General features: G+C 45.1%; 1 protein-coding gene across 3 annotated transcripts in view; it reads right to left on the bottom strand.

Moving 5' to 3' along the window:
• The window catches only part of ARFGEF3 (ARFGEF family member 3), a 171950-nt gene that overhangs the window by 45360 nt on the left and 103025 nt on the right, over positions 1–23565 (bottom strand). For all 3 annotated transcript variants that reach the window (XM_087865521.1, XM_045814723.2, XM_087865522.1), the window contains 8 exons: positions 12173–12339; positions 10938–11103; positions 7007–7114; positions 6444–6659; positions 6188–6298; positions 4552–4702; positions 2937–3257; positions 666–799 (listed from right to left, as the gene is read on the bottom strand). In XM_087865521.1, coding sequence (XP_087721647.1) covers positions 666–799; positions 2937–3257; positions 4552–4702; positions 6188–6298; positions 6444–6659; positions 7007–7114; positions 10938–11103; positions 12173–12339 — 1374 coding nt within the window. The remainder of the gene's footprint in view (positions 1–665; positions 800–2936; positions 3258–4551; positions 4703–6187; positions 6299–6443; positions 6660–7006; positions 7115–10937; positions 11104–12172; positions 12340–23565) is intronic.

The raw sequence follows: 23565 nt of genomic DNA, 5'->3' as shown, positions 1-23565 counted from the left end.
ACGATCCAACCTGCCAGCACAGTGCGTCTCCAGCACGTGGCTCCGTGTCTCTGCCCGGACCCATCGGGACAGAGGCTCGCTGTTTTGGCAGCCTGACACCTATCTGGGACCTTCAGGCAGCTCGTTATAACTCTGCTCTCTTCAAGGTCCTCATCAGTGGAGACAGTGACATTGACCTGTCGTTAGGGATATGCCTCCACAGCAGTTTCTCTAAGAGTAGCAGGCGGCTTTCCCCCTTCCACTCTTCTCTCCCACCAGCCCCTTGTGGCATCAGGAGCTGCTTCTGCAAGTGGCTGAACTGAATGAAGCAAGTGACTCGGCTTGTGATACGGAGAAGGGGTCCCACTCTTACGGAAAGCTACCTGCACCCTGGGTAGCCACATAATTTTCTCTGCCTCGAGCACAGCGCTTCGCAGAACCACCGGCACAGCTTGGGTGGGGACAGGTGCAGCACCGGCCACAGCAGCATTTCCGTTCACACAGAACAGTACTGCCCCCAGCCCCGGCACACCTGAAAACTGAAGACAAATCTGCACTAGACCTTAGCTGTGGTGACCGTGTGTGACAGGAACGGGGATTTGAGTCTTCAGGGAGGCCGCTGCTTTCAGAGATCCAGGCCGTTTCCTGCTGATCTCACGGCATGGTCTCTTCAGGGAAAGAATTACCTGGCATTGCCAGAGAGTAATCCACTGTATCCGTAACAGAATGGAAGAGCTGGGACTGCGACGCTTTCTTCAGCTGGTAGAGGAACCCTCCCAAAGCCATCAGGTTCAACTTGTCCGTAGCATCTTCAAAGAGTCTGCATGAAAGAAATAGATTGGTTACTTGGGAACAATTCTGCGAAGTCTTTGTGGTAGAATGACGATGGTAATTTTGTTAACTGTGAGTGATGAGAATGTGTCAACACTGTAAAGAAATGTACGTTATACTTCTCTACCTGTTATTACTGTGTACAAGTCTGCTCTAACTAGGAGATTTTCATCTAAAGGGCACAGACCACTAAAAAAAAAAAATCTTTGTTTCCCCAAGGCTTAGCTCAGCCATTCTCGACACTTATAAAATGTCTGGCAAGAAGTTGAAACTTGGCAAAGCCTCACCCCCTGAAACTGAGTAACTGGGAATGGAATCCTTAGAATTAGCTTTAGTTTCATAAGCTCTATGATAGAAAAACCCACTAAGTGAATCAAGGCTTTTGCTGGGCTATGACTGATGAGTCTAATGCTGGGCTTGATCCTGAGAAGGGTACAAAATCAAAGTTTTGGACACCCAAACCTGCAAGCCCCCTGGGGGTGAGGCTGGCTTCATTACTGCCTCTGACACATACACCCAGTGCCTTGGACCTGGTGGGAGCTCAAGTATCTATGAAAAGAACAAATATTTCCTAACATAATGGACCTTATAGGTTCCTTTTGTTTTCTACTTCGCTGGGCACAGACATTTCTAGCAGAAGGAGCTGGGAAGGAGAAGGGGAGCACAGGTAGCTTGGCTTAGAGAAGGATCCGAGGCTCACTGGAATTCAGAAGGCTGGCATCTGATGTGGGTTTCTATGGCCAGCCTTCCGCTGCTCTTGGGTCATCTGCTGCCTGCCCTCCAAACCTGCACTCACACCAGAAGGTCAAGCAGCCCCATGGGCCGTCACATGCTGAGCAAGGGAGTGTGTCAGAAATTGAATACGGAGTCTCTTTTGAAGAGGTTATATGAGATGTACAGTTTTTAAGATGGGAACTAGTGGATTAAGCATTCACAAATGATTGAAACAAAGACGTTTTTTCTTGTTATTTTGCAATTCCAATTTTAATATCATTAAGTGTCTGGGTCCTACTAACCATTTCTTCTCTCTCGTTCCTAGTAAAAGGGCAGTGATGAATATTATGCCCCACCCGACGCTTGTATACTACTTTCCAGATGCCAAAAGACTCTCCCAGCCACCTTGTTGGATGAACTGGGAAAAGCGATTACTGTACTGAGTTAGCAGATGGAGAAACTGAGTCTCAGCATAACTATTTATACAGACATGACCTTGCCGTTGGTTAGTGTCCAAGCCAGGAAAGAACTCAGGTATTCTGAGCCCCCGTGAGTGGCGTTCCGCTTTCCCACTCCCCAGCTGTCCGGCTCCCTGTATAAACTTCACTGCACCAGGGCTGGGGGCACATGACCCAGTGTGGAGAGTGCAGTGGTGCGGGACCACATGTGACTGGTGACCAACAGCAGTTTCAACATCAGAAAGTGTCACCACTTGGGGTTATTGTTGAGTTTTTCCTCTCAACATGGTTAAAGGATATATCATCCTCTTAGGTGTGGGACTATAGATATTAACTATCATAAAAATAATGGATTTTTGGGAGCGCCTGGGTGGCTCAGTCAGTTAAGCGTCTGCCTTCAGGGATCCTGGGATCGAGCCCTGAGTTGGGCTACCTGCCCCACGGGGAGTCTGCTTCTCCCTCTGCCTCTGCCTGCCTGCTGTTTCCCCTGCTTGTGCTTTCTCTCTTTGTCAAATAAATGAATAAAGTCTTTTAAAAAATAATGGATTTTTAAGATTTATCAAGCTCTGTCCTAAGTGCTTCGAGTATAGTAATTACTTTAATCTCACGGCCACTCCGTGAGAGGCTGACTTTCTGACCTTATTTGACGCGAGACAACCAGGGCCCAGGGAGGGGATCCTGCCCAAGGTCACAGGGTAAGGGCAGAGCGCTAGCCCCAGGGAGCCTGCCTCCAGAGCCTCCAGTCTTAGTAAACAGACAGCAGTTCGTTCTAAGTGGGGCATGATGGGAGACAGAGGTATGTTTGAAAAAAATGAAAAAGAGGCTTAAGCGACTGGCCCACAAATCTAGTTGTCCTGGGAGTGATTTGAGACGAGGGACATGGATGTGGCGTTGTCTGCTGGTGCTCTGTGGGGAGCAGTCCTCCGAGGTGTGGGGACCACGGCGCGCTCCTACCTGTCGGCCTGGGTGGACAGCGTGAGCACGGCCTTGGCGGCGCTGCTCCCGGTCATGAGGCTGCCCCCGCGGAAGTCGGAGGCCCGGCCGCGGCTGCCTTCCCTGACCAGTTCTTGGATGGAGAGGGGCTGGATGACGGGGGCCGCACTCAGGGAGCTGTCCGGCTCTAGACTCTGCTCCAGGGCCGAGCCCTCGCGCTCAGGGTCCCGAAGGAGTCCGGAGCCCCCTGTCGCCTTCTGGGGCTGGCTGATGGTCAGAGGGGGCTGAGAGGTGCCGTCGCTGAAATGGGTGTGCTCCAGCGTGCCCACGTATTCACAGACCCTAGACAGAGGCACAGACGAGTGTTAGGCTTTGCAGCTTCAGCAGGCCAGCTCTGTACAACCCACAGTAAGAGAAAGAAACCCCAGCCAGCTTTGCAATCCCCCCTGCAAATTCCTTTCTTTTCTTGTCAGAGCCACCGCCCCCTCTCCCCCTCACTATCCTTATTATTATTATTATTATTATTATTATTATTATTATTATTATTATTATTATTTTGAGTTGGACTAGATGACTTGGAGGTGGGGTAAGGATTCCTCAGCTTGTCTTCCCCCATGCTGGGAGAAAGGTGGGTAACAAAAGCCCTGTTCATCCAGTTCCATCCTGTCCAGCTTACTGCTTATTTGGACTTTGGCTGCCTGAGAGAGCTTTCCCAAGGGGCCCTCTCCCCCTCTCTCTGGTGCTCTGGTGAGGACTCAGGAAGCCCTTCTTTAGGATCCCAGCATGAGTGTGCATGTGGCTGCTTCAGCGGGCCCTCTCGAGGCTCTGCCCGGCCACGTCCTGACTGGCCTCCACAGCCCCTATAACTAGTGCTGGGTGCCTTAACCACAGCAAACACGGAGGACTGTCACAGTGTAGGGTTTAACTGCCAGCTTCCACACTGTTTGTGCCCAACGGACCCTGGGACTAAGATGGCTCATAAGAGGCCAAGTATCTCAGAAGAAGTCCAGTTACTGATAAAGACCATCCTGGATAATCCACCCTTGTGTTCTATAATCAGGCAAGGTTTTGATTCCCTCTAAAATGCTCTGACACAATTTAAGTCATTTTCTTTTGCCTGTTTTGCCTGTGAGAGCAAAGAAGAGCAGCAGGACACCAGCCTCCACGCTAAAATCCGTTTTGCTCCAGGCTGATTCGTACTGGCTCCCTCACATGTTCCTCCCAAGACGGGGTTTTCAATCCCTGAACGATCAGCATGCTTCTCTCTTTGAAACCCAACAGACACTTATAGCTGTATTTGCTTCAGGGGCATCAAAGTGAACCCAGATCTGGCTGGTGCTTGGGTGAGAGCTGGGTGCCCAGGCCCTGCCCCTGACAGCCCCATGGCTGCTCGGCTAGAATTGAGCTTGGTGCGAGGCGTCGGGCACGCGCGGAGGAGGCAGCGAGGAAACAGCCCGGCCCCTGCCCCGTGCCTGCACCATGACACTGCTTCACTGTCCCAGATCTGCCCAAAGCCAATGCCTGGAAAACATTCTTTTTGTCTTAGTCGTGCGAGGACTGTGGAGCTATCACTGCTCCGTCTTACAGGTGCTGTGAACTCGGTAACTGATTAGGGTTGGGAGCTCTTGTCACACACCTGAACACGTGTGGCCAGCAGTCCGGGTTGTGGCTTCCCATCTCCAGGCCTACGCTGAGGATGGCATCCATGCATAAGACGTGGGCGGTGTGCAGCCAGACGCCCTGCAGCTTCCCGATCTGCTCCAGTTTCTGCTCCACTTTCAGTTTCACTGTGCCAGAGAGACATTCGTTAGCGCAATGGTCCCAGAAGGAGCCAGAAAGGGAGAGAGAAAGGATGAAAAGGAGAGAATGGGCTGCTCTGCAAGAGCAAAAGGGAAACAGCAGATGTCGCTCGATGTCACAGGCACAAGCTCCTCAGTAGCTGGTCCCAGGGTTCAGCATGCAAGCTGCCCAGCCCGCAGGCCCCACGGACGCTGGGGAGCCCAGCTCGGCAGCTGCACAAGCTGGGCGGATCCTCGGCTGGTGGGTGGGGTTCTTCCAGACCCGCCTGTGGGTTCTAAGTCAGTTACAGCAGTGAGGATGGGCTTCTCGTGCTGACATCTGCTAAAGCCGTTTGTGCCCGAGCCCTTCCCCCACCCGTGCGCTCACACTGATAAGACAGAATTCCTGGCAATCTGTGAGTTCTCTGAGGTTTATTTAATGCCATATGTTCGTGATGATGATCACCTAAAACATGTGTGTATGCTCTGAGCACACGATGACTGCTTTCTAACTGAAAATCATCAGATTGTTCCACTCCCCGAGTTTATGTTTATATTTGTAATCTTCAAATAATACTTTTTAAATTGTAGGTGACTAATGAGAAAGGATGCAGAGGGTAACTTAATATGTCAATTATGCAAAATGCCAAGGCAAGGCCAAATGGCAACATCCTCCATGAATAAAGGTTTCAGGTCGTGGAAGATGGTTCTGGTGGGATACGTGAATGATGGTCCAGAGCCTAGAAACACAGCACGCTCACTTCAGAGGAAGCCAAACCATACTCCTGTTGTAAGAGGCAAACTGAGTTTTAGCAAAGTATCATTTGTCTCATGGATGTGATACTGATTCTGTATTTTATTTGTATATAATTTGAACATCAATTCTGGTTTTATAATTTTTAAGAACTTTAAATGTAGGGATTTTTATGTAATTCATGGTTGTATATATTAAATATATATACTAGATAATCATCCACTTCATTGGCTAACCGATTTTCACAAGTTAAAAACCAACTCTTTCCAGAGTTCCCAAAGCTCAGGTTTTTCTCTTACAAGAACAAAGTTTTTCTGAAGCTTCTCTCAGGGATTTCCTCCATTTAATTTCCCTCTTCAGAAAACTGGCTATTCTGCCTTTTCTCACTATAGCCTGAGGGGCCTTCAGATGGGTACTCTGTGACGTGCCAAAGCAAGTGGCCAGATGATGACAGAATGAACAGCCCAGCCAGGTGGGCCTCTGGTGTCCTGCAGGACTTCTGTTAGCCGCCAAGAGCACCTTCCTAGTCACCGGGGGCCAGGATGTCTCTTGTCTCTACTGGAGGCACTCTGCAGGGTCAGCCGTGTAAAAGAGAGCCACGTCTGTGATCCAGACTGTGACCCAGCCTGGGATTTTGCGATCAGCGGCAGACATACGCTGCGCATGACACAGGGAACAGGGACGGGTATCTGCAGACCGCACACAAGGCACCAGGTGGATTCTGGCCCTTCAGCTGTTACCTTGTGCTATGGCATCACTGGGTTCTTGGACTTCCTTTTCCTCTTTTTCTTCCTGGACACAGGAGGCAGCTGCCATCTGGGCAAGGGCTGAGGCGCAGTTAGCCGCAACTCCTTTAGAGACAACAAACAATCACCCCTCACTATTTACCAAGCAGGGCCCTTCCAGAAGCCTTGTTTCCCACTAGGGCCATTCCCAGAGTGCTCCTCAGGGACGCCCCTCGGGCCACAGGTCAGGGGACGTTATTCGCTCTGGTACCTAGAGCACAGCTCAGCCGCGCTGCTTTCCGCAGCCCATCGAGGCTCATGCAGATGGCGTCGCGTTCCTTTTGATTCTGCTCTTTGATGCCTTCGGCTCCCAGAATGAAGGCCAACCCTTTGGAGCTTCCCGCCATTCGGCCAGTCAGCGGGGTTGATAAAGTATCGATCAAGTTCTTCCAGCAGCCCACCAGAATATAGCGAGCAAAGGCGACACCTAGAACATGAAAGGGCATGCGTCACTTTCCGATGGCAGAAACACCCCGGCAGAGAGTGGCATGGGATCTTCTGACCATCCGAGTAGCAATACTGAGTTGTAAGCAATTCTACTGCCGGAAATATAATTTAATGGGTATTGGATTGCATTTTACTTTGTGTTTATAAATAATGAATGTTGCATCATCAGCTGGATGTTGCGAAGTAACTTGCATCAGGTAGTCTTCTTCTGATGGGACAAGATGTTAATTCATTTATGTCAGCACAGAAAGCTGCCACGTAATGATTTAACTGCTGGTAACATATGTGATGTATGTAAATTCATAAACTCAAGACCCAAGTCATTACCTGCCACTGTGGAGTCATCAATTCTCCTGCCCTGGGTGAAAGGAGACTCGGTAGAAGCTGAGGCCATCAGCTGGCCCCCAATCGCACTGCTCTCTAAGCCATCAATGTCTGTCAAGGAAAAAGACAAGGTTTTCCCTGATTACAACACTCCAGCCAAAAACAAATGGCCACCACAATATTCATTTTTTCCTGAACAGACATCCACTGGATCTTTTATGTAGCAAGAATGCAATAATTTTTAATCAGAATGTTAAAATTTTTGTTTTATTCTTATAGTCAATTTTTTTCATTGCTAGAAGATTCTACTGTTAGACCATTGTATATTTTTTATTTTAAAAAAGGAAGATAAAGTTCTTCTATGTCTGTTAGAAAATCTATTGATTTAGAATATTTTGATGTCTGAATACTCCTTTTATCCAGAACAGTGGCATTATTCCCAAATTTTATATGTGCAGGTTGCCCTAACCTGGATTTCTCTTTCAGAATTTCCTCTTAAGAACGAAGAGGAGAAGAAAAGAATAGTATCTCTGGTCAGATAATCACATAATCTGATTCCAAAGTACAACAATCACTTGATAATAATACCTTACAATTTACAAAGTGTTTTCACATTTAGATCTTCCTGACAACTCTAAGCAGGTAAGCTTGGGTAGGTATTATTTTTCCCATTTCACCAAGAAAGAAATACATATTCAAAGTAGGTAAGCTGCCCAAGGCCATGGGGCTGGTAAAGGAAGGAATCAGACTTAGGCTTCGGGTCTTCTGATTCTCACCTGGGCCCCTTTCCATGACATCACGTACTCTAACCAGCTCAATACAGGAATCTTAACTCTCCTTCCTCTGAATTTTTGTTAAAACAAACTCTCATCTCTTGAATTAGCTCAATGAGCCACTTCTTACTATATTAGCAAGAAGAGACTGGCCTAGGATTGAGAAGCCTTAGCTCTGAATTAAGTAGCCTGGTAGCCACCGGCTGTACTGCATCCTCTGGGCCTCGAATGTGTCAGTGGAAGGGAGGGAGCCACTCGAGAAACGACCACGGAATTGGAGCATATGTGTGTGAATGCAGCTACCTTAGCTGAATACAACCCGGGGAGGGTATGGAAAAAGAGGGTAGCCGAAGTTTATTTCTTGATTTTAGAACTTGACCCTCCCCAATAGGATGAGACTCCTCTGCATGGTGTTTGAAAATGATTTCATTATAGCCTTGATTCTTACAGTAAGTCCAAGAAGCCTAGAGACTTCTGGCAACACAGCTCTTCGAAAGTTGCAAAGACAGATCTTAAAAGTTCTCATCACGAGAACTAGGAAGATGGGTAGGGGAAGAAAGGGATAAAGAAAGGGGGGGGGGTAATCAGAAGGGGGAATGAAGCATGAGAGACTATGGACTCTGGGAAACAAACTGAGGGCTTCAGAGGGGAGGGGGGTGGGGGAATGGGATAGACTGGTGATGGGTAGTAAGGAGGGCACATATTGCATGGTGCACTGGGTGCTATACGCAACTAATGAATCATCGAACTTTGCATCAGAAACCAGGGATGTACTGTATGGTGACTAACATAATATAATAAAAAAACATTAAAAAAAAAAGTTCTCATCACGAGAAAAGAAAACTGTAACTATGTAAGGTGACTGACATTAAACTTATCATGGTGATCACTTTGCAATAATATATATATGTTATATATATTATATATAATCATTATATATAATCATATATATAATAACAATTATTATATATAATCAAATCATCATGTCGTACAGCCTGGACTAATATAATGTTATATGTCAATTACGCCTCAAAAAAACTGGGGAACAAAAGCAGGGAGAAATCTCAATGGCTACTAAAGTGGGAACAGGCCAGTTTCACTGATGTTAATTTGACTTACAGTCAAATGGTCTTAGGACATTCACCAGAAACTGCCATTTCTGAAAGTTATAACGTTTCCTATACGCTAGGTAATGGACTGCTGAATTCAAGGAATGTGAAGTTTAAGCACTAAAACTCCACGGTTCTACAGAACACGTCTACAGGACATCAGGAATGGCCAGTTTGTACAAGGTTGATGGTAAGATTGCTGCTATTGCTTTTCCTTGCACAGAAGCTCAGAAAGAAGCTTCCAGGCTCCAGGTTAACCGCTGCTCAAATTCATTTGCCATTTCATACCAGGAGCCTGCTACAGAGAATCACAGAATTTTATTTTGTAGAATTTGTATGAAAAAGTCTGTGTTTTTCTATCGTCTTCTGTCTAGAGGACTCTCCCATGGATGCAGCGCTGAGTTACGGTTCCATGATAAAGAGGCGGCTGACGGGCAGGAATGCACGATGCCCGTGGCCACGGTGAATGGCCTGGTACTTGTTCATTTTTACAACTGCCAAATGACTCCCTTTGTTAAGGTTCAGGTAAGAGATTCACCGAGATTCATCCTGGCAGAAACTATGGTATCTGAAAATTAAAGCTGGCATGTTTAGGATCTTTACCCAAATTCTAAGGCACTTTAAGCTCTGGGCAGTGCCTTCAATGCCTATTGGAGGGATTTTACAGGGAAAGATGGAAACCACGTACGACTCACCGGATACCTGAATAAATGTCTCACACATTTATGGAGTCCTGTATTTCAAATGGATGGAAAAGTTATCATGATTAATCAAATACAAATGGGTCACCTGTCCAGTGATCCTGACAGTCAGGGACCTAAGCCTGGCTTCTCCCAGTTGCATCCTAGTTCTAGAACCAAGACTCCAAATGCCAGCCAACGACCAAGGCTCTGTCTGCTGCGGACAGACCTCACTATGTGTCTCGACTCCTTGCCTGATTCCTAAAGAGCACCTCAGCCCAAATTCCTCATTGTTGCGTTCTGCCTGTCAGTAGTCTACTCTGCGCCTTTGTAAGAGACCCCAATAGCGGCCCTAGGTAACATAACATTGCCTTTGGACAACAGATTCCGCCTCCTCCCTGGACTGTCCTGCCCCAGCCCCATGGTGCTTCTGCCCGCGTGCCCTGCCTGGTGGGGAGCCATGCTGAGCTGGGTGCGGACACGTGACATGACAGAGAGGGCAGGGGAGGTATCCGGCATAGGGCTGTGCCCTACCTATTCTGTCAGCCGGGGCCATGAGACGATAACTCGGATCAGAAGCCAGTCTGGGACCTCAGATCAAACACAAGACGAGCCTAGAGCTAATATACGAAGCCTATACATGGCCGAGGTCTTGAGCACTCCCTGGTCTTTACCTGATACTGTAGTTAAGCCATGAGAAGCCACGAATGACTGCTTTCACAAAAACAAAACAAAACAAAACAAAACACACACACACACAACAACAAAACGCACCAACCCCCCAAAAAACCCCTGCTTTATGACCACACCCTATAGAGCTCTCTATGCTCTCATGTAAAATTTCTAATAAACAGGATTTTAAAAACTCTGGACACTGAAGACAAAGATGATGGGCAACCTCTTGGCATTATTTTTAAATTCTTCTATAGCCAGGAAGGGAAGAGAGGACCTCTGAGGTGGATAGGAGATGGGAAGGAAGCCAAGATTAAAATCAAGCATTTTACATTTCTGGCAAGTTCAGGAGCGCTAAATGATATCGGGTTATCTATTAGCATGTGAGAGTTTCCAGGAATAATTCTGGGCTTTCTGCCCACAAAGTACTTCATATCCCTAGGAGAGGCCCGTAGTTTTCCCGACAGACACAGGTGCTAAGTTGCCCTTATCTAATGGCGCACAGTGAGCTCTCGAGGGTTCCACATGAAAAATAGAACATTCCTATGAGGTGAATTCATGACGCTTCCCTGGAACCGCTACCAGTTGCCAGGGTGGCTCTGCGGGTGTTGTTTCAAGGCTGGCTTCTCCGAAAGGGGCTTTGCAGTGTCCGCCCTCCCTCCCCACCGAGGGCCACGGAGCCGTGTGAGAAGCCACTGACCGGTCAGCATGGTGATGAGGGGCAGGCTGTTATCCTCTGGGCTTCCCCAGTAGCCAGCTTCTCCGAGCATGTTTCTGTCGAGCACCTGATGGTACAGCTCCTCGATCCAGGTCTGGGAGAACACCATCAGCACCCCGCTGGTCTGGACCTGCTTCATGAACTCTTTCTACAGAGAGGAGCACATGAGAAGGTGAGCAGATAGGGTCCCCTGCAAACGAACATGTTCTGCTGCCTCTTCTCTTCACAGGTCTCCTACCTCAGTCAAGGCTTGTAGGAAAATGAAACCTTTTGGATTGGGGGCGCTGGGCGGGGGGTGTTGGTAGTTAAGGGAAGAGGGAACCAAGATGGGAAAGTCCTAAACTTTATGAAGTTTACTTATGATATCTTAAGAAACCCTGTAGAAGGATTAGGAACACTGCATCTCCTACCTTCCCTCAGTGATGTGTGTGTGGGGGGCGGGATTAGAAACGGGGCAGAAATATGAACAGAGCAGCTCCCTCTCACTGCCCCAAGGGCAGCAGAGATGGAAGGTGTGTCCCTGAAAAAGCCCACGTGGCTCAAGAGCTACTTGATTCATACCCACGAAACTACCAGTTACCCTTGGGAATTTATAATTTATCAAGCAAACAAATGACTGCTGGGGCCCTTCGTGCGGCTCCGTGGACTGGGGCTCACGAGCTGATACTGGGCCAGAGCGGGAGCCACTCGCTCTGGCACGGCAGCCAACCACAGCACAATCACCGTCTTTCTCGTTCCGCAGCTCACACGAGGTGCTCTATTATTGACCACTAACTAGCAAGCTCGGCTGTGGGTTACGAGTAGATTGGAGTACATTCTGGAAGACAATGAAGAGTGCTTGTAACAGCACACTTTGATTTTCAGTCAAGGGGACCATTCCGTGCACGTCTGACGTTTGAACATTCTGATCACCTGCTGTGGAATGTGGCTCACACACGTGTGTTTAACAATGCCGCTGGGGGACAACATTAGGCCATTGGCGGGCAGCCACTTCCAGGCACGTGGGTCCTTCCCTCCCAGAGCAAGGTGGGTAGCTGTGTGGCCCATCGCACTATGCCAATGGCCCCGCATCCCCTTCCGCCCTCCACGGCCCCGCAGACACTGCCCCATTCCACGCTAGTGGGGGACAGAACCCACAGTGCATCCCTCCCAGGACACTGGTGCCCAGCTCTCCGGCCACCTGTCCTTGGAGGGTCCGACGGAGACCGCACGCTCACCATCATGCCCGGCGCCAGGGTGGGCCGCTTCCGGTAGTAGTCGCCGTGGGACAGCTTCAGGTTGAGCAGCAGAGCGCAGTGCGCGGCCGTGTACAGGCTGTCCGCGTTCATCAGCATCTGCAAGCTGAGGCTGCCGCTGCCATCGAATCCGGGGGAGTGCATCATGCCTACGGGAGACAGGCAAGACACCTTTGGGGTTGCAAACAAGGTGTCCGGAAGGCTGGCTTATGGAGAGCCCGGACCCGATCCTAGGGACAGGAACACGCATCTTGTAGCCACCCCCGTACAGCAGCTCCAGCCGGCAAGGAGCATCGTTAGGGTCCCATCCCTGCACCAGCCTGCGGGGGAGGAGCGTGCGCTCCGGAGTGAATCTACCTGGGCAAATCTGGATGAGCTACTCCCCAGCTACTTTGGTAAAATCACTCAGACCCCCACGTCTCAGCTTCTTCACCTATAAATAGGCAGAATAATCAACTGTGTCCCTCTCCTGCTGAAAGTCTCCAACGACTTCCCATCACAAGATAAGAAAACCTTGACTCCCCTCCTCTCTCCTCCTCACTCCCCACGGCCACCTGGACCTGTGCTGCTGCTCAGAGCCCACCCAGCCTGGTTCTGCCTCAGGACCTTGCCATGTGTTCTTGCCGCTCCCCAGAAGGATCTCTCAAGAGCTCTGCAGGCGGTGCTCCCTTCTTTCAGGTTTCTGCTCAGGCATCAGCTTTACAGAGGTCTTCCCTTTCAACTCCGTCTACCACTACCACCACCCCTGTGACATTGCTCCTGCTCACCTTGCACTGTTTTCATTGCCTCGATGTCTTTTATTCTACCCAGCATTGTATTAACACCTCTTTATTGTCTACTGTCACTACTATTATCTACTGTCATGTGAGACCTATGAGAGGGCGGGACTGTGTTAGTTTTGTTCCCTACAGAATCCCCAGGGCCTAGAACAGTGCCTGGCATATAGAAGACCCTTAAACAAACATTTGCTGAGTAAGAATGAATGAACACATTTGTTACACGAACTAGATGTGAGAACGCATGTAAGACACTTAGTGCCGTAACTCATAAATACGTACTTTTTAAAAAAATAATGTTACTCAAAAAGCAAAGCCGAATTCCCATATGACCCAGTAATTACACTCTTATGTATACGGTATGCCCCCAAATAATTAAAAGCAAGGATTTGAGCAGATCCTTGTATGCCAATTTCACTGCAGCATTATTCACAATTGCCAAACATGGAGACAACTGCAGTGTCCATCACAGACGAACGGATCGACAGAGCGCAGAACACGCATACCACGGAGTTCGGATCCGTGCTACACCGTGGATGAATCCTGCAAATATGCTGAGTAAAATGAGCCAGGCATAAGATGGCAAATGTTGTACGATCCACGTAGATGGGGTCGGGGCAAGAAGAGGCAAATGTAGAGAGACACGGAGGTAGATGAGAAGTTACCAGGGGCTGGAGGAGAAGCCTTTCTCTTTGGGTACTGTATGGTGACTAACATAATATAATAAAAAATAATTATAAAAAAAAATAAAATAAAATAAAACTTCTGAGAGTAGTGGTGACGGTTGTACAACATTGTGGATGTAGGAAGTGCCATCAAATTGTACACATAAAAATGGTAAAAATGGCAATTTTAAAGTTTTATAATATGTTTTTATCCCAATTGAAACAAATACTAATGTAATATATCAAAACCACTGAATTGTACACTCTAAATGGGTGAATTGTATGGTATGTGAATTTCATCTCAATAAATTTTATTTCAATAATCTCTTAAATTAGGAAACAGTTTCAAAAATACATATAAAGGAAAAGCTATTGGTTCTTCTTTCATTTTTTCTAAATATCATTTTATGTTTCATAAGGTTTTCATTTTGAAGGGCTCCATGTGCTATACAAATTAACTGAAAGAAAAAAAACCCAAACAGCTATATCTCATAGATGGGCTTTGAAGAGGGGCTCATTCAGCCAGGGAGAATTAGTGCCTTGTTTAAACTTTTCACAGAGAACATGGGAGGACAAACATGTCTCAGGTTGGCTTCTCTTCATCTGGTCCTAGGTCAGCCTCAGTGCTCCATTTGGTCCTGCACACACTCTGATGCTAGATTTAGAAACGGGCCAGCTGAAATATATGCATGCAAATGACACATGTCCGTACAATCTTCATATGCTTAAAATTATCCTTTGATCAAAAATGTACCTCTTCTATGAAATGCGAGCTTCCAAAACTAACAGTCAAATACATTGGAAATACAAATTTGTAACGGGAATGGTTACTTATATCCCTGTGGGTTTCTTAGTGAGTATGCTAGCAAGAGGATATGGGCCAGAAGAAGCTTTTGAAGTTGAAAAATCTTCAAGACTTCTGCTATATTTGAGAACGCTATAAACATTCTTTAGCGGGAGCTAAGTATACATGTTATTCCAATAAAACCACTTTACCGAGTCAAATTTTAGGCATCTCCCCTGCCTTCCTTGAAGAACTTTGCAGCTGTTACGAGAGATTTATTACTGAGGGCACTTTGTGACCATAGGCAGAGGTGCATTTATAAAAGGAGGGTCGAGAGCAGGATTTAAAAACGACATCCTTCAGTTCAAACTGAAGGCCTCAGAGGGGAGGGGGGTGGGGGAATGGGATAGACCGGTGATGGGTAGTAAGGAGGGCACGTATTGCATGGTGCATTGGGTGTTATACGCAACTAATGAATCATCGAGCCTTACATCGGAAACCGGGGATGTACTGTGTGGTGATTAACATAATAAAAAATCATTAAAAAAAAAATAAAAATAAAAACGACATCCTTGGGGCTCCTAGGTGGCTCAGTCAGTTAGGCAGCTAAATCTTGGTTTCTGCTCAGGTCATGATCTCGGGGTCCTGGGATCGGGCCTGTGTCAGGCTCCATGCTGAACGGGGAGTCTGTTTGAGGATTCTGTCTCTCTCCCTCTACTTTTGCCTCTACCCCCTGCACACAAGCTCTTTCTCTAAAATAAATAAATAATTCTTTAAAGAAAAAAGGACATATTTGGACAGGACATGGGCAGTGTGTTTCTGCCATGATGGTCCAGAGGAACACTCCAGAATCTTAAGGTCCTGGTGGGGTTGGTTCTAGCCTCCGGAGAAGATAAAGGATAAAGGTCTCCTTCTATGTTAAATAGAAAGCAGGATTCAGCATTGTTGGGTATTTACCTATCCTGGATCACAGACGAAAGGAATATTTGAGTCTATGAACCAGGAGAACAGTATTTGCAAATGGCTTTGGTCTCAGGCATCAGCAATAATTTCTTTAAAGATTTTAAAACCAACTACCATTTTACCTTGGAATATGTTTTGGAAAACCGAGCACATACTCAGATGCTGAAAGGGAAGAAGGCCGCTGGTACGTCTGCTGACACAGAGACCCAAATCACTAGCAGAGGGGTGACGATGTCCCAGAAGGACCAGTGGGTATGCGGAGTTCTGAAATGATTTGTCAGGCTTGTTAGGAGCCTGTTGGCACTGGCCTCTCTCTCTCGAGGCAGGCTAATTTCGTATGTTACAAGGAGCTGGCAAATTTGAGAATAAAACAAAAGGATGTATAATCTATCAACTTACGGAAGACACTCATTTTCTTGCCATACCAGACAGAGTTCACTGGTGATGTTAATAATGAAAATAACACAACAGCTATAACTTATTAAGTGCTTTCTAATTTTTAGAACCGATCTCTTCTCATACTTTATTTCATTTGACATATAAAGTCTATATCGATTGCCTTCCTTTATTTTACAAGTAAGGAAAGTGCCTCAGAAATATTAATTTGCCTAGAGTTATATAGCTAGAAATCAGCAAAGGTCTTTTGGGGCCAAACTTCAGGTTTTTGCACAACGCCATGCTGTACTTGTTTCTAATGTTGTGGAAGGATCGCACTCTATCACATCCCCTCTCAAACAGAGACTCGATTTTAAATTCATCCTCTGATTGGGTTCATTGAATTGTTATAAATTTAGAGTGACAAACTGTAGGAGCTCTGACCTTTAACGCATTCTGGCTACTTCTTTTTTCCAGTGTCCTGTAACTAAAGTTCATTCTTCTCCCTCTATAATTAAGATGTTCTCTACTGTCAGGAACAGAAGGATGGGTCACTTGCTTGATTGCCTACCAGTAAAAGACTGGATACAAGATTAGCATAAGTGACCTTGAAACATCTCCTCCATGTCTTAGATAATTTACTGTCTTTTTAAATAAACATCAAATACTTATGTCATTTAACAGTACTGGAAAATATAAAAAAATAAGGGTAATTAGTCCTTGCTTCTCCCAAGCCCCAATGACACCCATCCCAGCAGACTTACTTCCTTGAACATATTGTGTGGAAATACAATCACAAATGAAATCACACTACATACATTGTACTATGACTTGGTGCTTTCTTAGCAATATATGTTAGATATCTCTTTTTATTCTGTTTTATTTTTTCAGAGAGAGTGTGTGCGAGTGGTGGGGGAAGAGGGGGAGGGAGAGAGAATCTTAAGCAGGCTCCATGCTGTGTGTGGAACCTGATGCAGGGCTCGACCTCATGATCCTGAGATCATGACCTGAGCTAAAATCAAGAGTCAAATGCTTAACCAACTGACCTACCCAGGTACCCTTAGATATCTCTTGATATTAGCACTTACAGATCTATCTCATTCTTTTCAAATAACTATGCATAGACCACTGCATGGTTGGCGTGTGATTTATTTAACGAATGCTCTCTTGGTAGACATTCACATAGTCCCAAAAAGCTGAAATGATGAAATGACTTTTAGCACTTATGCAAGTGTATCTGTGGGATAAATTCTTTAAAGCAGACTAAAGACATATATGAAGTTTGATAGAGATGGCCCAAGTATCTTCCGAACAGTTTTATACCAATTTTTCTTCCTACCAATGGTACTTAAGAACACTGTTGTACCCACTCAGCAATACTGGGCTTTACTGACTTTCTAAACCTATGTAATAATAGTATATGATTTTTGGTTGCATTTCTATATACTAATAATAACAAAGTCACAGAAAGAGAGATTAAGAAAACAATTCCATTTATAATTGTCCCCAAAAGAATGAAATACCCTGCAGTGAACTTAACCAAGGAGGTGAAAGACCTGTACTCTGAAATCCATAAAACACTGATAAAAGAAACAGAAGGTAACACAACTAAATGGAAAGATACCCTGTGCTCATGGATTGGAAGCATTCATATTGATAAAATGTCCATGCTACCAAAGCAATCTACAGATTTGATACAATCTCTATCAAAATACCAATAGCACTTTCATAGAACTAGAAGAATCCTATAATTTTCATGGAACCTCAAAAGAACCCCAAATAGCCAAAGCAATCTTCAGAAAGGTATCACAATCCCAGATTTCAATATATACTATAAAGCTGTAATAACCAAAACAGTACAGTACTGGCACATAAATAGACATGCAGATCAACAGCACAGAACACAGATCCCAGAAATAAACCCATGCTTATATGGTCAATTAACATACAACAAAGGAGGCGCTAAGGATACACAATGGGGAAAAGACAGTCTCTTCAGTAAATGGTGCAGGGAAAACTAGACGGCTACATTCGGAATAAAATTGGATCACTTTCTTACACTAACTCTGAATGGATTAAGGACCTAAATGTGAGACATGAAACCATAAAACTCCCAGAAGAAAAAGAGGCAGTAATTTCTTTGACATTGGTCTTAGCAACATTTTTCTAGATACGTCTCCTCAGGTAAGGGAAACAAAAGCAAAAATAAACTATTGGGACTACACCAAAATAAAAAGCTTTTACAGCAAAGGAAACCACCAACAAAATAAAAAGGCAACCTACTGAATAGGAGAAGATACTTGCGAATGATATATCCAATCAGGGGTGGAAATCCAAAATATATGAAGAACTTACACAACTCGACACCAAAACCACAAATAATCTGATTAAAAAATGGGCAAACCATATGAATATACATTTTTTCCACAGAACACGTACAGATGGCAAACAGACGCACAGAAAGATGCTCCACACAGCTAGTCATCAGGGAAATGCAAACCAAAACCACAATGAAATACCATCTTACACCTGTCAGAGTGGCCAGCATCAAAAAGACAAGAAATATCAAGTGTTGGTGAGGATGTGGAGAAAGAGGAACCCTCATGCACTGTTGGTAGGAATGTAAATTGGTGCAGCCGCTGTGGAAGATGGTATGCAGGCCCCTTAAAATATTAAAAATAGAATTATCCTATGATCTAGTAATTCCACTACTGAGTGTTTACCCAAAGAAAATGACAGGGGTGAAAAATACGCACCTGTATGTTTATCGTAGCATTATTTATGATAGTCAACCAAGTATGGAAGCAACCCAAGTGTCCATCCATAGATGAATGGATAAAGAAGATGTGATATAAATATATTTACATACACACATAATGGAATATTATTCAGCCATTAGAATAATGAGATCCTGCCATTTGCGACAACATGGATGGACCTAGGGGGTATTAGGCTAAGTGAAATAAGTCAGAGAACGACAAACACCTGTGATTTCCTTCCATGTGGAATCTAAAACACAAAACAAACAAACAAACAAACAAGAAGCAGAAACAGATTTGTAAATACAGAGAATAAACTGATGGTGGCCAGAGGGGACAGGTGGGGGATAAGCAAAATGGGTGAAGGAGAGTGGGAGATAATGGGCTTCCAGTGATGGAGTGAATCAATCATGGGAATAAAAGGTACAGCACAGGGAATATAGTCAGTGGTATTGTAATAGTGTTGTACGGTGACAGATGGGAGCCACACTGTGGTGAGCATAGGATAACATACAGATCTGTCCAATCACTATGCTGTACACCTGAAATTGCTGTAACACTGCGTGTCAACTTTAATTAAAACAAAAAGATTACACTATTTTACTTGGTAATGTATTTCTTTAATTAAGTCTATGGTTCTAATTTTTATATAACATTACTATTTTATTTTCTGATGTTAGAAGTCATAAGAAAAAATTTTTAAGGGGTTTGGAAAAAGGTACAAAGAAGAAAGTGAAAATAATCTGTAATTATATCATCCTGAGGTAAGTATTAACATTTGAAGTTAATTTTGAATCCTTTTTAAAGTTACATTATGACCATTAACTGTATCATTAAATATTCCTTAGAAACATCATAAATTTTAAACAGCTACATAGTGTCATAAATGGCCACAGTAGAACTTATTTAACGTTCCCCTTATTTCTGGGCATTTAGGTTATTTCTAGTATTTCTGCTGTGAAGTATGCGATCATATACATTTAAATATAGAAATCTCTGCTTGAGTTTCTGCTCCCTTGGTATATTCTCTCAGGAGCCAATGAGATGACAGGCTTCCATGGGTGTCTATCTGTCAGGACTCGGAAAACTGTCCCACGTTTGCTGGGCTGCAGTCTGTGACTGTTTTTCTTCTCACAGCCAATCAACTCCAGAGGGTTCTGTGTTCTTGACCAGAGCCTCCGATTCACGCATCCATTCGTCACTCCTCCATCCACCCACCCTCCCTCCCAGCAGGCACAGTGCGGTATCAGGAAAAGGTCTCTGGGGCCAGACTATGTAGGTTTCTACCCTGGCATCACCACTTCGCAGCTGTGTACCTTGTTTGACTTACTTGACCTCTCTGTGCCTCAGTTTTCTTACCTATGAGGATAATAATACTACCTACCCTATGGGGTTATTATGAGTATTAAATGAATTAATATAGGTAAGACCCTTAATCAATGCAGGGCACACAGGAAGGGCTATGTTCGTGTTACTTATTATTATCCTCACATATGCATATAAATGCTGAAAAATGACACCAAGGAAAGACACCAAGATACTCCAGAGGCAACCTCTGGGTGGTGTATAATTACGGTTTTTTGTCTTTATATTATTATATTCTCCAAATTTCATATTCCACAAATGCCAGGGAATCGGAGGAAGATTTTGTTAGACTACTTATTCCCTAACCCTGCTTCCAGAATACTCCTCTTCCTCCCTTTATAAAAGCAAACGAACAACTCCACCAGCAGCAGTCATCTTGGTAAAGGAGGAAACCTTAGGACGAAAATCCCCCTTAACAATGGTAGGGCGGGAAGACAGGAGCGTCATCACAGAGCGCTGCACAGCCTATCTCAGATGCAATTTAGGGGAAAGAAACTGAATCTTAAACACCTGAGTTTTCTTCAAAGGTGAACAAACCCAATCCTAACTGACAGAGGCAGGGCAACATATTAACTTGTTTATTTGAGGTTTTCTTTTTGTATTTTACCTTTGTATTCCACAAAGATATTGAGTGAAATTTGTACTACCAGCTCCAGGAATGTTTAAATCACAGGGCCAAAACGGAAGCTGGCAAGAGCATACTTGCCTTCCTGGTTTCGTATCCACAAGCCCAGAGCTCCCTCCAGAGACCGTGGCCCATTTCCAGAAGGCAACGAGAGGAGAGAGGAAGCAGCGAGGCAGAGAAGGGAGACCCCCAAATGGGCCGGGGTTGGAGGTCTGTGGCTTCCCGCTGCCTGGCAGTGTGGGGGGCATTGGTGGGACCCCAGAGGAGAACATATGATGGTGCCCAGGGGCGCCCAGCCTTGCCAGAGCAGTCCAGGGACCATGTTGGCAGGCCATCAGGGAGCCTATGGACAGTGGGGGCTCTCCGGCCATGCGAGAGGGGAGAGGCCTCCCTGTCCAGATCCCACATAAGCTCCAGCTCCTGGTTTTACCCTGGAATGGGGACATCAAATGTTTGGCCAGCCAGGCTGGCTGGGAGTCGGGAGTGAGGTTTGTTTTAATTCAAAGAAATAGGTATTTCTCGCATAACTGAGATTCATACTTGCTGTACTATCTTTTATGAAATTTGGTACTTTATGGACATCGCATTGCTTGTAATAAGCCTTGTATGTGGTCACAGTGAATCCCAAGACTGTAACTGAACACCGCTAATCTAGGGAATAGCGATCCCAAAGCCAGCGAGTGCCTGTGCCCCTCTCTTCACTGCTGTCTGAGGCTGGCTCTGGCTTTATCGTCCCCAAGGAGCCACTTCACACGGATGCCACTTGGTTCTACGCGGCATGAGGAAGGAATTTCCACAGCTGTCACAGCTCATGTCCACTCCCATCTTTATAAAATGCATTTTGTTTGGATGTTTTCAAACTCCCCCACCGTAAAAAACTTTCATTGCTTTCAAAGGAAAGGCTCCCTTGAATCGTGTGGAATTAAGGGGGCTCATTTCAATCGGATGTTAGTTGTCCGAGGATGGGGGTCCCTGAGAAACGCCAAGCGAGTCTGGTCTCAGCCAGCAGAACAGACCCTGATAACAAATGAACAAATGAACAAATCGAGCAAATGCTCGATGGGAGCTTACGACAAAATAAGGTTTAAAGCTTTTGACATCAAAGTAAATAATGAGTAAAATATCTGGGTTATCACTCAGGGAGACTCTCTCTTCTCATTTCCTGTTGTTAACTTTTAAAGGTTGTCTTGGATGAACAAAGGCCATCTGCCTTCTCTCTTGTCCCTGAGGGGTACAGGTGTTTCTCTTCTACGAATCTTTCATCTTGGAGGTGATGCTTGCAGGGGGAGAGAGAGCACTGGCTCAGTGCAGAAGTGGGCCCCAGCCAGCATCTAGCAGCTTTGGCTGGTCCACAGCAATGGTCGATGTGATCCACGAAACCACAGCTGTGACTGAGGAGAACGAGCTTATTGGTAGCAGGACCACAGCGTGATGGGTCTGTAATGTATAAAGCTTCTAATTGGTAAAAATACTGTGGAAGTCACTAGAACTAAAAAGACAAATGACTAACACAGTTATAGACAATTACTAAAAATTATATTTGGAAACAACCAAAATATTTTGAAGTCTCTTTTCATTGTATTGATTATTCCTACATGTAAAAATTAATGTCACAACATATTGGGTCTGATGGAACAGTTTACTGACCTCTAAAATTTAAGCAGTTTGCAACATCCATCGGGCCACATTCTGGAGAAAACTGAGTGAAAAAATTCACTCAAGCTCTGCTCAGCATATACGGTAAGTATTGATTTGAAAGGTACAAAAACCCAACTGTTAAGATTTGCTTTGGCTTCAAATTTTACAAAAGACTCTGCTAGGATTATATTTCCTAATTCTCATAGGAAATAAGGCAGGGCCTTTGGGGTCTGTCTTTACCACTATAATGACTCATTTATCTGGAATTACTTGGGGATGTTGTTGATAAATACGAAGTAATCTGAATGTTAGATCTTACATATTTAAGTGCTGAAATTTCTGCAGCTGAGTTGTTTTATATGGATTATTTTAATTTTATGTATGTATGTATCTGGTGGGTGGGGAGAGAAAGAGAGAGACTCCTAAGCAGACTCCACGCCTGGTGTGGAGCCCAATGCGGGGCTCGATCTCATAACCCTGAGATCATGACCTGAGCCGAAAATCAAGAGTTGGACACTTAACTGATTGAGCCACCCGGGTGCCCCAAGATTAGTTTAAGTTTAAATAGAAGGCCCTAAATATAATTTCACCATTTCTTGATGAGTCAAGGCCACTCTTACTGCAACCAGTGGCAGTGCTGCAGTCTGATATACAGCTGTTCCTTGGGACCCCTGACGTTCGCCAGCCTGTCTGCCTTCGCACCGGGGAAGCTGGTCAGAGCAGGCTGCTGAGCTCCTCTCCCCACAAATATTACCAGTGAGAAGATGCACAGACTCAGAGGCTCTATCAAAGCCCCTCCAAAGGGAAGTGAACAGTCCTTCCAACTCAGGCTTTACCCATGACTTACTTCTTCAGCCCATGACCTATTTCACATGTTAAGGAACCAAAGAGCAAGCTCATGAACCTACAGTCAATACATATTTATTGAAAATAAGGTATGCATATCTTGAGGCCCCTAGTTCAGAGCACAGTGAAGCTTCTCTAGAAATGCTGAAGTGATGAAGTGTCACTGGGTGTGTGTGTGTGTGTGTGTGTGTGTGAGAGAGAGAGAGAGAGAGAGAGAGAGATACAGAGAGAGAGGAAGAGACATACACACAAAACATATACTAGCCATGTTCAATAAAACAATAACAAATTTAATGATGGTAGCATAAAAGATATTAGGGAGAAATAGAATTTTTAAGAAGAGTATTTACACAGTATCTTAGTATTTCAATGAAACATGAATTTCGCGCATGTGTGTGTGTTCCTGCACACACATCAAATATCCCAACTTCAGTTTTGTATTTAATTCCAAAAGGAAAAGCATTGAGAAAAAAAATGTTGGGTAGCCTTAAAAATAGGTATTTTTATGTCTTGAAAAGAATCACAGTGCAGTTAGGAGAGCTGAGAAATTATATGCGTCTCTTTCCAATCTCTAGATAG

Source organism: Ursus americanus, chromosome 11, assembly GCF_024610735.1.
Source record: "Ursus americanus isolate L20-20 chromosome 11, mUrsAme1.1.p, whole genome shotgun sequence".
Taxonomy (NCBI): Eukaryota; Metazoa; Chordata; class Mammalia; order Carnivora; family Ursidae; genus Ursus; species Ursus americanus.
This window is presented reverse-complemented; position numbering and strand designations above follow the sequence as displayed.